This window comes from Cucumis melo, chromosome 4 (assembly GCF_025177605.1).
Source record: "Cucumis melo cultivar AY chromosome 4, USDA_Cmelo_AY_1.0, whole genome shotgun sequence".
In the NCBI taxonomy this organism is placed as follows: Eukaryota; Viridiplantae; Streptophyta; class Magnoliopsida; order Cucurbitales; family Cucurbitaceae; genus Cucumis; species Cucumis melo.
Genome location: NC_066860.1, coordinates 15,367,191 through 15,380,675, shown reverse-complemented (window position 1 = coordinate 15,380,675; position 13,485 = coordinate 15,367,191). Strand labels below are relative to the sequence as shown.

Sequence of the window (13,485 nt, the reverse complement as noted above, 5' to 3'; positions counted from 1 at the left end):
TCAATTGTAAGCTTGTGAGACATCCAAGTGGCAAGTCCCTAAACTATTGCTCATCTTTTGATGTTCTCTGCTCTAATTGTCTTCCAAAATTTCAAATTTCATAATGCAATAAAATCACTCACTACTCTATTTCTTTTTAAGACAAGTTCACAATACATACCAACAGAATAGAGAATGGAGAATGAATGTACAAAGAAAAGAATTTAAAGTTCTGTCGCATCGCATCGTATTGCATTGGTAATTCCAAAATTATGGGTTGTTGGGGGTAGAGATATTTACAAGAAATTATAAAGAAAGGGAAGAATAAAAGAATACTGAATTAGAAAGGATGGACATTTTTGGTGAATCCATTGACGGTGGTGAAGAAGCCAACCAAATCCTGGCGGTAGGGGAGATAGGACTTGTGTTTGTGGACTTGCTTCTTCTGGGCTCTGCTTTTAACATAGTGTGTCTGATGGGGGGAGGATGATGTTTGAGGTGGAAGCTGCTTGTGGGGGCTGCTGTTTTTGGAGGAAGAATTGGGGGAACTGGAACTACAGGTGGTGGAGGGACTGTTATTGCTCCTAGAGGTGGTGGAGGGATGGTTATTGCTCAAGAAAACGAAGGCGTTTTTGCCATCACTGCTGCTTCGGTGCACCGTCATAAAGTCCCGGAATCTCCAAAGCTTGGAGAAGCCAGTGGAGTTGCTCTTCTTCCCGAGCTCTGCCGTTGCCGGAGACCACTCGCAGTAGGTGCCCTCAATAGCTCCCTCCGACTCCGATACGGATGCCAGATCAGTATCAGGCTTTTCCACGAACACCTTCCTCAAGGGCGGCGGAAGCGTTTCGTCTACAAAGAGGAGGTCTCGATCGAAGAGTGGGTAAACGGGACGGATCTGGCCGTTATAGAAGGCATCGTCGGCGCTGATTGGGGAGGAAGCATCAGGATTGACGCACACAAAGGAGAAATCTTCATCACCTTCATCTTCTTCATCTTGTTCACCGTTGTGAAGATTTAATTTGTCGTGGAAAGCCAAGGATTCGACTTGGAGGTCGCTTTCGATGTGCTGGGGTTGGGTGAGGTTCATGTCGGCGACAGAATTAGGGTTTCGGAGGTGGGAAATGAAAAATTGGGAACTCGTTTCTTGTGAGTATGAGGAAGAGGGGGTGGGGGAAAGGGCAAGTATAATAACTATAACCGCGTGTGGGGGTGGGTGGGTATTTATGAAGGTTGTTGCTTGGTGGAGACGACTACGAAGTTTCCAATTTTGAACTGAAACCAATACTTTTTTTGTAATAAAATCACTTTTGTAAAATGTCTAAGTAAAGTAGAAAAGAGAAAAAAAAAAAAAAAAAAAAAAAGCAATTGAATTTAATTACGAACTGGGTGACCTTACAAGAAAACTGCAATGGTTTCCTTTGTTTCCCTCTTCGCGATTGGCGGGCGGATGAGATGAGAAATTGTGTGGGTGCTTCTTCGGTTCACACGTGAAGGCTCACACGCTCACACAAAGCATTTATGTTTTTTTAATGTAGAAGCTATATATAATTATATATATAGTTGTAGAAGGAAAGGGAGTGAGGAGCATGGCATAAGGCGTTCTTTCTTGATCAGCAAGTCAAAGTCAACCCATGAAATATTATGGAAACGGGGTGCCCTTTGGCTTTGTTTCTGACTTTTTTTTTTCCCCTTCAGATCTCTTTGTTTATGGCTTCTATGTTAAGGATTTTGAACAATTCTTTTTTTTTATTATTATTTTTTTTTAAAAAAAATAAACTTTATTTTATGTGACTCTGTCCAAATTGATACTGATGTTTTTTTCTTTAATTAAATCTACAAGTATTTGTAGTTGACCTTTCTTTCTTTTTGGTAACGCTTATCAAGTTAATGTATTGACTTTGCAAAAATACTTATAAGAACGACATAACTTTAGCTTTCAAAATCTTAATCCAATTTCAAATTATTTGTAGAATTTATTAGATTGTGTATTCTAGAAACCTAATGAATGCTTAATCTACTTTTGTGTATGTTTGTTGTATCGTCCATTATTGTCTTCTAATGGATAAAAGGAAAGATGATTGTGTGGTCAATCAAACGCAATAGTATATCTTTTATACTAACCAATACCCATGTATTGTTATTTGGAAAATTATAATGGGTAGCATTTTAAGAATATGTTATAGCAAATATAATACATTATTTTAGAATTTTACAAATATGACAAAATTTTTATATTTTAAAATATTTTTATATAAAATTTGTTATTGTTCTTACGCTATCATTCAATAACTTATTTTCTTTTTTCTCCTTTTTAATGTACTAATCATTTCTTATTTTTTCTCCCACTTTTTAAGGTCGTAATCATTATTTCTGAAAAACAATTTATTTCTTCAATAACATATGTATTCTTTCTTCCCCTTTTATGGTCCTAATCATCCTTTCTTATATCATAAAAACAATTTGTTTCGTTTGATTTTTGGATATCAATGGCATACTAATTCCAGTGTGAAGTATAATAGTTGTTGCTCAGAGTAATTTAATTTCGTTTGTGATTTTTCTCTACTTTCTTCCATGTGTATTTTGAGTTAAATTTGATTTTAAATGATTTTGTTTTATTTTTTTGTGTTGCTTTTTTTCTATTTTACTTTGTATCATTTTTGATATACTTACTATGTGATTTTCATTTTTTTTTCAAATTTTATGCAGTTTATTACAGTATTATTAAATATATGAACGATATAATTCAATATATCATTCCAAAGTATATAAGCAATATATTATTAAAGTATATCAACATATTAGTAAAGTGAACCATTATCAGGTATATCAATCAAGTTGACAAGTGTATATCAATAGTATATTAAGTTGATAAGTAAGACTTCAAGCATATCAAATGTATCAGTAAATAAAACTAAGTGTATCTGCAGTACATCATGTGTATCAAGCGTATCAAATTTGTTGAGTGTGCACCAATGAAGCATAACAAGTTTATTAGCAATGCATCAAGTGTATTAAACTAATCAGTGAAGCATTTAAGTGTATCAAAGAGTATCGAATGTATCAATAAAAATCAAGTGCAACAAGAAGTATTAGGTGTATCAAAAGGTATCGAATATATCAAAACGTATCATGGTTCATCGAGTGTATCAAGGTCCAAAGGTTATAAGTATCAAATTTATATCAAACGTATCAAGAAGTATCATGTGTACCAAGGGATATTAGATGTATCAGATATATCAAATGTGTATAAGTAACAAAGACATTTGTGATATTTTACACCTTATATATGTGGCTGGACTTTGTTTTTGCCTTGCAAATAATAAATGTGTGTTATGAACTTAATTATTATAACTTGTTTTGCCTTTTTTGCAAGTACCCCTTATTATTAACCTCATTTTTTACCGTTCCTAAATCCATGAAACGGACTTGTTAGGTTAGTATAGAGATGTCCAAACAAATGGAAGTAAATATTGATCGAGAGAAAATAGTATTATATGAGTTTGAGCACATGGTCTCCTACTTTGATACAAATATTAAACCATTAATTGACAAAATAATAATAAAAAAAAAAAACAAAAACAAAACAAACAAATAAACTATGGTTGTGGTAACTAACTTTGACAAAATGGGAGCATGTACCTAACTTTGTGGATATGGGCTTGGTGGGCTGAAGCTAAGCCCATCCATTTATTAGCTCCATCACAATATATCAATTAGGACTCACAAGAGAAAGCGATTCTTTCTTTTTTTGAAAAATGTTTAAATCATTCTAAAATGCAAACCTCAACATGAAATTACACTCTAATTTCATCTTTTAAGCTGATTAGGAAAGATGGAAGTGATTAGTGCATTAACCAATAACACAAGTAAAAATAAAACTTAGCTCCATCAATGTTCAAACGAACAAAATTAAGAAGTCGTTAGTTCAAATTTCAACTCTCGATTGTACTAAAAAACCAAAACAAAAAAAGAAGATGAAATTATTAATAAGATTGAAGCTTTAAATTTATCATTTAAATTTTCATTTACATATCTATTTTGTTTTTAATAATTATAACTTAATAAATAATATTAAGTTCGCTTTAGTTATTACCACTACTACAAAAACTGTACTTCAATTTTTAAATACTAGACTGTTTAAAAAAAAAAAACATCTAGTAATGAACTTTTTTTAAGTATAAAAAGACGAACCCTTTTGTCGAAAATTTCCAAATCAACTTTTATTCTTTAATTTAAGTATAAAAATGGCAAAGTTTTTTGCGAAAAATTTTCGAATCAACTTTTATTCTTTAATTATAAGTTGACGTTTTATGAATGTCAAATATAATAAATTGTTACCTAATGTTATTAACGTGTCAAATAATAACATTTTATGAAAATTGAAAAAAAGAATTAGGAAAATTGGCAAAAGTAGCACACTCTTGGTTTTCGTTTTCATAAGTAGTCCATTTTTTTAAAATTCGTAAAACTGTTTTTCTTAGTCTATTTCAAGCGAGATCGACTATCAAGATTTCTGTAAAATATTAAAATTTTCTAACTTATCATTGTTTTAGTTTTCCTCATACATCTCGATAACAATTAGACGAGATTCTATCATTTTTCCCAAATCTTATTTAATTTCTTTTATCTTTTCAAAATAATTACTAACTTCTTTTTTTCTTTTCTAATTAGGTTTTGAACATCATACCTTTAAACACCACTTTCATTTGTTCATGTGTTTTATTGTGATTTTAAAAACAATGTATGTATGTATGTATTAATTTGGCTAAAAATTAAAATGTGTATGTAAAAAATATGGAAATTATAAATGAGAAAATAAATGTAACTTTTAGAAAGTACTAAAAACTAAAGGTTTATGGTTATAAAACAAAGAACAATATGAAGCAAAACAAACAGAAATGTAGAATCTAGAGAAGGTAAAAATGTAAGGAATAAAATTAAACTCAATTGTATTTTATCTTTTAAAAGCATTACCACACTGACCGTATAGATTACAATATGAAATTTAATAAGAGTTACATAAAAACGAGTAACCTGTACGTGCATAAATATCAACGTCTATAATATATAACTATATTTCCAACCTATTTAATCTATTTATTTCGTAAATGTAAAGAGAGGAATTCCATTGAACGATTGGCTCCAAATACATCGTTACTAATTTGTGTGTATAGATATATAAATAAAAATTGTAGATGGAATAAACTAAAATGATAAATACATGACTATAATTGTTAAGATGATCTCTTTCCAAATTTATAACAATTTCCAATAATATGACTTCATGGATTATCACACTTTTATTATTTAACATTTTTTAGTATAATAGATTATCCACAACTTATTATTATTCTATGGTGCTGATAAAAAGCAACTATGATGCTTTAAAATAATAGAACGTTTTACGTAAAAAATATGTATATCTTAACTCGTGATGTTTTTGAATACTAATAATTAAAAAAATTATGATAGACGTTGTTCTATTGATATCTATCAATATCACTAAACTATCATTTTTTTTAATGATAAGTAGAAAATTTTGCTATATATTGTCAATATTTCGATTTGTTCATTATGTTATATTGAAAAATGTTTATTGTTAAAAAATTGAGGCGATAAGTCGAATGTATTGTTTTTAAATAAGATATTATTTTCTTTTCGAACAAACTTTACGAGAGTAAGAAGTCTCTTTTGAACTTTCCTAAATAATAAAGCATTATGTAATAATTAATGTCACGTTGACCTAATTTCATGCATTCTAAGTCTATCGTATGTAATTCTACAAATGCATTATAATTTTAAATTGTAAAATAATAAATTAGTTCAATAAAAAATGCTTTTTTTTTTTTTTGAGATAATAACAAATGACTAATGCATATTGCTTTATCTAGAAGATTGGATCCTACCCCAAAAAGATGTATATGTGTATTTCTAAACAAAAAATTTAGTAACAAAATTTTATTATAATGTTAGGTTTTAAATAAAACATATTAAAAAATGGCAAAAAAAAAAAAAAAAAAAATCAATTAAAAAGTCATAAAATAAAATACAAAATATAAAAAAATTTAAACAATTTAACAAAATCGATCAATCTCTTTAGACCATTTAATTAATTAGAGATCTATTTTATAAATAATTTTACTTTTTTCGATCTATTACAATTCTTTAAATAAAGAACTATAAAAAGTAAGTAATTAAGAAATAAATATTTCACCTCTTAATTTGTTTTTTTAGTGTTCGACTTACGAGGTTACTTATTACTTTGACATCACATATATAAAAAACATCCAATATGAAACTATTAATATGTGGATAGAGAAATTCAATATGTTTATGTTGACAACCTCATTGATTAAGAGAAAAACTAAATTTGGTGAGTATCAAATTAATTGTCCAAAATAAACAATATCCAAATAATGTACATAAACTAAGAAAACAATTTCACCAATTGAAATGTATTCATAGTTCCAAACAAAAAGAAAGAAAAGCGCTTTTCTATTCAAGAGTCAAATTTTTCTAATGTCTTGTCCGAAAATTCATACTTATTCAACAAAAACCAAACAAACACAGCAGATTTCACTATTTCTCTTCCTGCAGCAGCTAACAACACTAAAATCCTATACATTGATTCAATAATGTTGTTCATAAACCCACAAACATTTTTCGTCATCATCATCATCGTCATTGTTTTCTTCTGCAACTCAAATCAACCAAGTTACAGAATACATACATAATCCAACAAGGTCGAGAAAAATTCCAACAATTTTAATCTTCTCACCAAGTTCTTCATCCACTCGTTTGAGTGTAAATGAGTAGATGGAATCCAAAACCCCCAATTTTCTTTCCATCTCAAATGGTATTTTCAGCATGAAATCCTCCATTGTTGGCCAAACACCTCAAACTAAGTTCATAAGCTGAAAAAATGGCTCCATTCACCACAAAAGCTCTAGCTATTGCGGTTCCTAATCCACGCCATAAAACACTATACCCTTCTTCTTTCACACTCTTATAGAAACAATCTACAATCCCACTGTACTTTTGAAACTTGAATTTCGATTGAGCTTGAAGCCTAGTTTTAATCACATCTAATGGGTAACAACAAACCCAACTCGCAACGCCGGCCAGTCCTCCGGCGACTAACATCGTTCTCAATGTCTCTTGCCCTGTTTCCCGGCAACCGGGATGAAGCTTTTCTCTCATGAATTCGTATGTCCAAAAGTAAAAACAATGGGATGGAGCGTCTCTTAGCATTGTGATTGTTAACCCTCTGTACAGCCCTTTGTAGCCTTCGGTTTTGAAAATGTTCTTCGCAACCTGCATCGGCCCGTGTCGAGATGAATTCAGATCTACGTGATTTGATGAACCCAAATCCTGTAATTGAAGACGGATTTTCACCAGCTCAACCGGTGTTAAAATTAAGCTCTGTAATGCTCCGGTGCCGAATCCGCCTAATGCTACCGCCTTGTACGAGGGTGGACGTTTGTCCGTCGCCGATGGATCGAACGCTCTGCAGAGTACGGCGTTGGTTTGAAAAACAATGGCGTTCTGTAACATTCACGTGAAAGAAGAACTAATTAACAAATGGGGTTTGTTTCTTGTAACTTTTTTTGGGTGTATGAATATTCTAGAATCTTTTCACGAACCAAGTGAAGATTTGAAAAAGAGACGAAGAAATTGGGACCTGGAAAGTGACGGAAGCGAGTGGAGCTCCCATTCCTCTGTAGAGAGCGGCGGGGCCGCCGTTGGACATGATGTTACGGAGGACGGTGATGGCGGAGCCGGAGGTGGAGTGCTGTTGGCGGATACGAAGAGTGTCGAGTGGGTAACCGGAGACGATGCCGGCAACACCGCCGATTCCACCGGCGACGAACTCTTTACCCCAACTGCTGGCGAGAAATTCCGGCCAGAAATCCATTTTTGGGAAGCTGAATACGAATGATTGGAAAACCGACGAGAGATTAAGGTAAATGGGTGGGAGAAATTTGTTGCTTGCACGGAAGAAAGAGACTTGGATTTGTCTTGAAATGGGAGGTTCGGTGGTTATCCTTTTCCGGGAATTTAGAAAGAAGAAGAAAGAAATTGATGAATTTTCTTAGTTTATTTTCTTTTTGGTTCTTTCTTTCTTTCTTTCTTTTCCGGGAATAGTTGAAACCACAGAAACAATCGCCGATTTAACTCGATGCCTATGACTACGACTCTATATCTTCCTGCAAATTGGAATCTTTACAAATAAAATTATATTCTTTCTATAAAAAGAAATTAAGATAGAGAAATTCTTTTTTTAAAAAAGAAATAAAAAAAAAGCCACCGGCTGCGTGTTTGATAATCTCACCCCCTCACTGCAGCCGTAAAATATAAAATGGCATCACGGTAAAACAGAAGAAACGCCCATTTTCTCAATTTGTCATTTTCGTTTAATTGAAAATCTTAAAAAAGAAAAAAGAAAAAAATAATTTATGATATAAATTTGTAATTTGTGTTTTTATGGTATCCTCAGAAAAAGAAATAGTTGATAATAAGAAACACAAGGGGCACGTGGAGATTAGTGAATGGTAGAGTATTGGCCACTCACCAATCCAACCCTAAAATGGATGAGCACGTGACAGATCCGTGTCCGTATCCATTTTACCCGCCTTTGTGGGGCCCCCCCCCCAGCGTTGTTGAACTACACGTCAAACTTTTCCCTCCACTTGTTTAAAACTCGTCAGACTAGTACGGCGGTTCCTTTTTTTTTTTTTTTTTTTTTTCCTTTCTCTTTCTTAGCATATTCTTTCTTATTATTTCTTTTCAACCTCAAATTCATTTGTTTTTCCATATTAGTGTATCAAATATCTGTGTCTTTTTTTTTCTTTTTAATGGGATACATCGATGTTTTTTTCTAAAATGAAAATTAAAGAAAAACACGAAAATTTTTAGTACTATGAAACAAAACAAATCTATACTTTTAGTTAAAAATATTTCAAAAAAAAAAATTCAACCAATAACACTTTTATTGTGATAACCGATAAGAAAGATGAAGATATCCTTTCAAATTTTCTCCAAAGGGAGGAGTCCAAGAAAAAGGGAATCTTATTACACCTTTTTGGATCTGCGGGAAAGGGAATCGTGATCGTCCAAGGAATCCAATAGCATCTGCATTTTCAAAATTACTACCGTCGGATTCTAATTCGTGTTTGTCGTCTTCCCAACCGATTTGGCACCTCCATTCATCGGTGTACGGTTCCGACGTGGCTGTTTGCTTTCTTCTTCTCCTCCGACGAACGAGACCTGAGAATTGAGATGTTAACAATGGCGTTTCTAGGCTCTGTGATTTCTGTATTGTCTATTTCCTTTCCGTCGTCAAACCTTTCGTCGGCCTCACCGTCATCACTGCTCAACGGCTTTTGTTTCGGTTACCGTTTCAATTCACTGCTCGGAGAGTTTTATTGCACCTATTGCTCCTTGAAGAGGAAAAGACGACTCGCCATTCTCCTCTTGATTTTCCAATTGTAAGCCCATTCTCTCTCTCTCTCTCTCTCTGAGTTTTTTCTTTAACTTTTTTTTTTTTTATATTTATTTTGTTCGTTCTTGTAATTGCTATCGTTATCTGCTATATGAGTGACGAAATTAGACTAAACACTGTAATTCCTCTGTTGAACCATCGAGATTAGTTTCCGTACATCGATGTTTCATGTTTACCTTGTGATAACGATTCAATTATCAGAATTAGCTACATTTAAGTGATATTGATTTCATTACTTCTTTTGATACAAGCTAAATGGTTGTCAATTTTGTTTTGTGTTCTTTTTGCTCATCGTTTAATAGCAAATCTTCAATAAAGAATGAGATGTTTTGGCTAATTACTTCTGTATGATCAGTATTGAAAACGGATGAATCTCTGTTGTAACTTGTTATTGTTGTCTGTTTGGTAAATCTAAATTTAGCTCTCGAAATTGAATCTCATCGAAACTGCAGGAACAGTAGAGCTGAAACTGGTATATAATTCTCTCATAAGCAGTAGCAAGTGAAAGAACATCTATGGAGTTCATCAGCATTTGAAGGAAGTGCCTAGGTATTGGTAAGACTATGAAACTTCTTGGAATGAAATGAGATGCGTTTCTGTTCAATCATTTGTGGCTAGTCTAGTTTCAGAGAATTTTTTTTGATTTCCATAGACCTAAACAAGCAAAAATCTCTATTTAGTTATCCATGTGATGAAAACCCAGTTGGGATCTCACTCAAAAGTTTCCTACGACCCAATCTCTCTGGGGCCACTGTAAGGATTCAATAATGAAGAATCCAACGTGAGAGAAAAGGAAGTGTGGGCAGAGGGGCCCCTTTGTTGCTGTGGACCAGATTAAGACCCTTTGTCGATGGAGAGAAGACTCTGGTAACATGCTTCTTGGATTATTGTAGGGGAGAGAGTTAGAGAAGATTCTGGTAAGATGCCACATTCCAAAATTGAATTATGGGGGGGGGGGGGGGGGGGATTCGGTTTATCATGCGAGGATCATTTGAAAATGGTGTGGAGTCGCTGCAATAAATAATTGTATGTAATCAAAAAGTTACTGTGTGAGCTTGTAATCCTCAAGCCTAGGATTTGGAATTCGAATTACAAGCCTAGGATTTGGAATTCGAATTCGACATCAATGTCCCCGACATTCTCTTAGGAATGTGACAAACATTATCCTTACTTATCTTGATGCGTTTAAGAATCAAGACTATCCTTCAAAATCAACACCGGGCTTTTCAATATGTTTTGTTTCGTTCAGATGAGGTTACCAAATATACGATTATTCTAATCTAAGTACGTTTTTCCATGAAGTTTCTATGATTAGTTAACAAAAAAAAGAAAGATGTATCTTGTTTGTATAAGCAGTAAGTTCCAATTATTTTGAGTATTCATTAATCATACTTTCATATTCAATTCATTAATCATACTTTCATATTTTTATCGATTTATTTAGACGTGGTCATCCATAACGTATTAGTAGTAGAACTTACGTCGACAGTCATTTGAATCATCCCACAGCTGAGGAGTAACTTTAAGGAAAAGTGACAGAGAGAGAGAGGAAGGCAGAGATTCTGATAAGGAGGCATATGAATTATCCCTAAGCCGAGGAGTAAATTAAGCAGCAGAGAGAATCTGATAAGAGGGGATGTTTCAATTATCCCAAGCCTAAAAAGTAACTTTATGCAGCAGTAGAGTGGGAGAATTGTGATAAGGAGGTATTGGAAAGTGAATTGTTTTGGTAAGAAAAAGACAAAAGAAGATACAAAGATAGGCTATCGAAACATGGTTGAAGTCAAGATAATGGCATCTCTCTCTTCCATACTCCAATGAAGTTCACCAAAAATCTGTAGCTGTATTGAATATATGAATCCAAATGATGCTCAACATTTCTTGTTGGTGGGCCGCATACTACTTTAATAACAGTAGCAGCACAGACAGCGATGGCTGCAACCTTGCATGTGTTAATTGCGAACTACGGCCACAAAGAGTCAATTTTTTACAGCTCAAGAACCTGACTGCTTTCAACTTTCAAGGGTACGTGTATATTCCTAACCTGTTATGTTATTTCATATATTATTTGGTACAACTTGACTTTTTAAACTAGTTTAAGTTTGTGGAGCTGAATTATAGCTCAGCTATAATCGATAGGTGGAAGGTTCAATTCATTTTCTTCACAATTGTTGCATTGAAAAAGCAAAAAAAATTGATTTAATAAGACTAATACTGGATTATTTATACTACAAAAATTAAATTTAAAATAATTTTTCTAATTTTTAAAAATCAATTTTGTTTTATTGCAAAATATTATTATATTAAATACATATGGTGGTGGAAATGGACTCTGTGTTATATATATATATGTTATAATATATTTTAACATGCGTCAGTTTTGATAATTTATTTTTCTTAAACTGTGAACCCAGGAAGTAAACAAAAAACTTCTTTTTAATAATATATCACTTTCTTTTGAGAACCTTTTGATATTTTTTATTTAATATCTATTTTTTAATACAAAGATTTAAAAAAAAAAAGAAAAAGGAAAAGGAAAAAGGAAAAAGAAAAAAGAGCAAGTAGCAGCAAAAGTGCATCTGTTACCAACTTGGTTGCTTGTGAATTGTGATGGTTGCATCATCTTTTTCCTGATGGTCAATAATTGCCTAATTCTATTTGTATCAATATCTTTGGTATATCAACCAAATTAATGTGTACTATATTTGATATATCAATTGATTATGATGTAGGTTAGTTGTATTTCAATGTTATGTTATAAATGAATTTTGAATGAGTATTGGTAAACTGCTTATACTTAGTATTTGATGTAGTATTGACACAGGTAATGATATATTTGAGATCTATTTTAAATTAGTATTCATATACAGTTGAAATGTAGATGTTATACTTTTAAGTAGTAGGTACTAAATGCTAGTATACAATTGGCATACTAAATCAAAATGTAAAATAATTTGAAAACATAACACAAAATAATATCAAAAACTGAAGTAGAAAATTAAAATAAAAGAAAATGAAATTGCATAAAGGGAAAATATTTAGTGGAAACCACAGTGGGACAAAGAATGATACCTGGATTCCTTTTTTCATAGGTTATGATAATTAGATTACTACTTCAAAGATTTTGGATTTTGTATTTTATAAAAAGAGTACACAATATTTAAACATAATAATGATAATGCAAGCTTATAGCCGATTAAAATATCTATCTTCTTTAATTTGAAATCTTAAATGTGCATAGTTGATCATTTTTATTCTTAGAATAATAAATAAATAAATAAATAAATAAATAAATAATCTACGTCATTTTAACATTTATTAAATTTTAGACTTCTCGAATAATTCAGTGAAATTGGATTTCACTGTGAAGATGTTTGATAATATTTTTGTTTCTGTTTCTCATGTTTTAGTAATAGACATTCAAAATCAATTTCCATTCATTTATTTGATTTTATTTTATTCACCTTCTGAAATCTCTATTTGGTTTATTGGTGGAGACATATTTCTATTCATTTTTGGCCTAAAATTCATGGATTAAATTTCCAAACTTGGATGATTTTTTTTATTTATTGATTTGTTTTATTGTTTTCTTCCTTTATTAATTTTTCATATTTTGATGTTTAACATTCCTTGGTATTTTTTTTCTTTCTTTGTGTTTAATATGTTTTGTTGGTGCCGTCAGGAGTGTCCCTATATCTTTCGATGTCATAACCCAAAGTATTGGGATATACACAAACTCTTGAAGCTTCAAGTCATGCGTTGGGTGATATATCGACACTCCTAATGGCACCACCAAAGTGTTGGGAGTTCTCCCATATATCTCAATGCCACCAAAAAAGCGTCAGGAGATATGGGTGAATTCTTGAAGCTTTGGTGGTGGCGTTGGGAGATATTGAACCATAGAAGATATTAAAAGGTTCTCTCGACGACTAGGTTTCAACATCGGGAGTTAGTGGGGTTTTTGTGACACCTTAATAACGACATTGGGAGTTTTTTGACAACTT

At 32.2% G+C, this 13,485-nt stretch overlaps 2 protein-coding genes and 1 long non-coding RNA gene across 3 annotated transcripts; 1 reads left to right on the top strand and 2 right to left on the bottom strand.

Moving 5' to 3' along the window:
• Positions 1-200: 200 nt before the first annotated feature.
• On the bottom strand, positions 201-1,483 carry LOC103489939 (uncharacterized). Its single transcript, XM_008449284.3, has 2 exons — positions 1,376-1,483; positions 201-1,251 (listed from the first exon to the last, which is right to left on the bottom strand). The coding sequence occupies exon 2, from the start codon at positions 1,064-1,066 to the stop codon at positions 320-322; it is 747 nt and encodes a 248-aa protein (XP_008447506.2). The 5' UTR covers positions 1,067-1,251; positions 1,376-1,483; the 3' UTR covers positions 201-319.
• A 4,961-nt stretch (positions 1,484-6,444) lies between these two features.
• LOC103489938 (mitochondrial arginine transporter BAC2-like) lies at positions 6,445-8,325 on the bottom strand. The gene is made up of 2 exons (XM_008449283.3): positions 7,661-8,325; positions 6,445-7,524 (listed from the first exon to the last, which is right to left on the bottom strand). The coding sequence occupies exons 1-2, from the start codon at positions 7,892-7,894 to the stop codon at positions 6,829-6,831; spliced, it is 930 nt and encodes a 309-aa protein (XP_008447505.1). The 5' UTR covers positions 7,895-8,325; the 3' UTR covers positions 6,445-6,828.
• Positions 8,326-8,799: 474 nt separating this feature from the next.
• On the top strand, positions 8,800-12,321 carry LOC103489937 (uncharacterized). Its single transcript, XR_007820520.1, has 3 exons — positions 8,800-9,467; positions 9,934-10,398; positions 10,991-12,321. It is a non-coding gene; the product is annotated as an uncharacterized LOC103489937 (long non-coding RNA).
• The last annotated feature ends 1,164 nt before the right edge of the window (positions 12,322-13,485 follow it).

Bases quoted from the DNA above. Each gene is read 5' to 3' on its own strand.
- LOC103489938 (XM_008449283.3), bottom strand. From the start codon at position 7,894: ATGGATTTCTGGCCGGAATTTCTCGCCAGCAGTTGGGGTAAAGAGTTC. The intron at 7,525-7,660 runs GTCCCAATTTCT...TGAATGTTACAG, and splicing joins TCGCTTCCGTCACTTTCCAG to AACGCCATTGTTTTTCAAAC.
- LOC103489939 (XM_008449284.3), bottom strand. From the start codon at position 1,066: ATGAACCTCACCCAACCCCAGCACATCGAAAGCGACCTCCAAGTCGAA.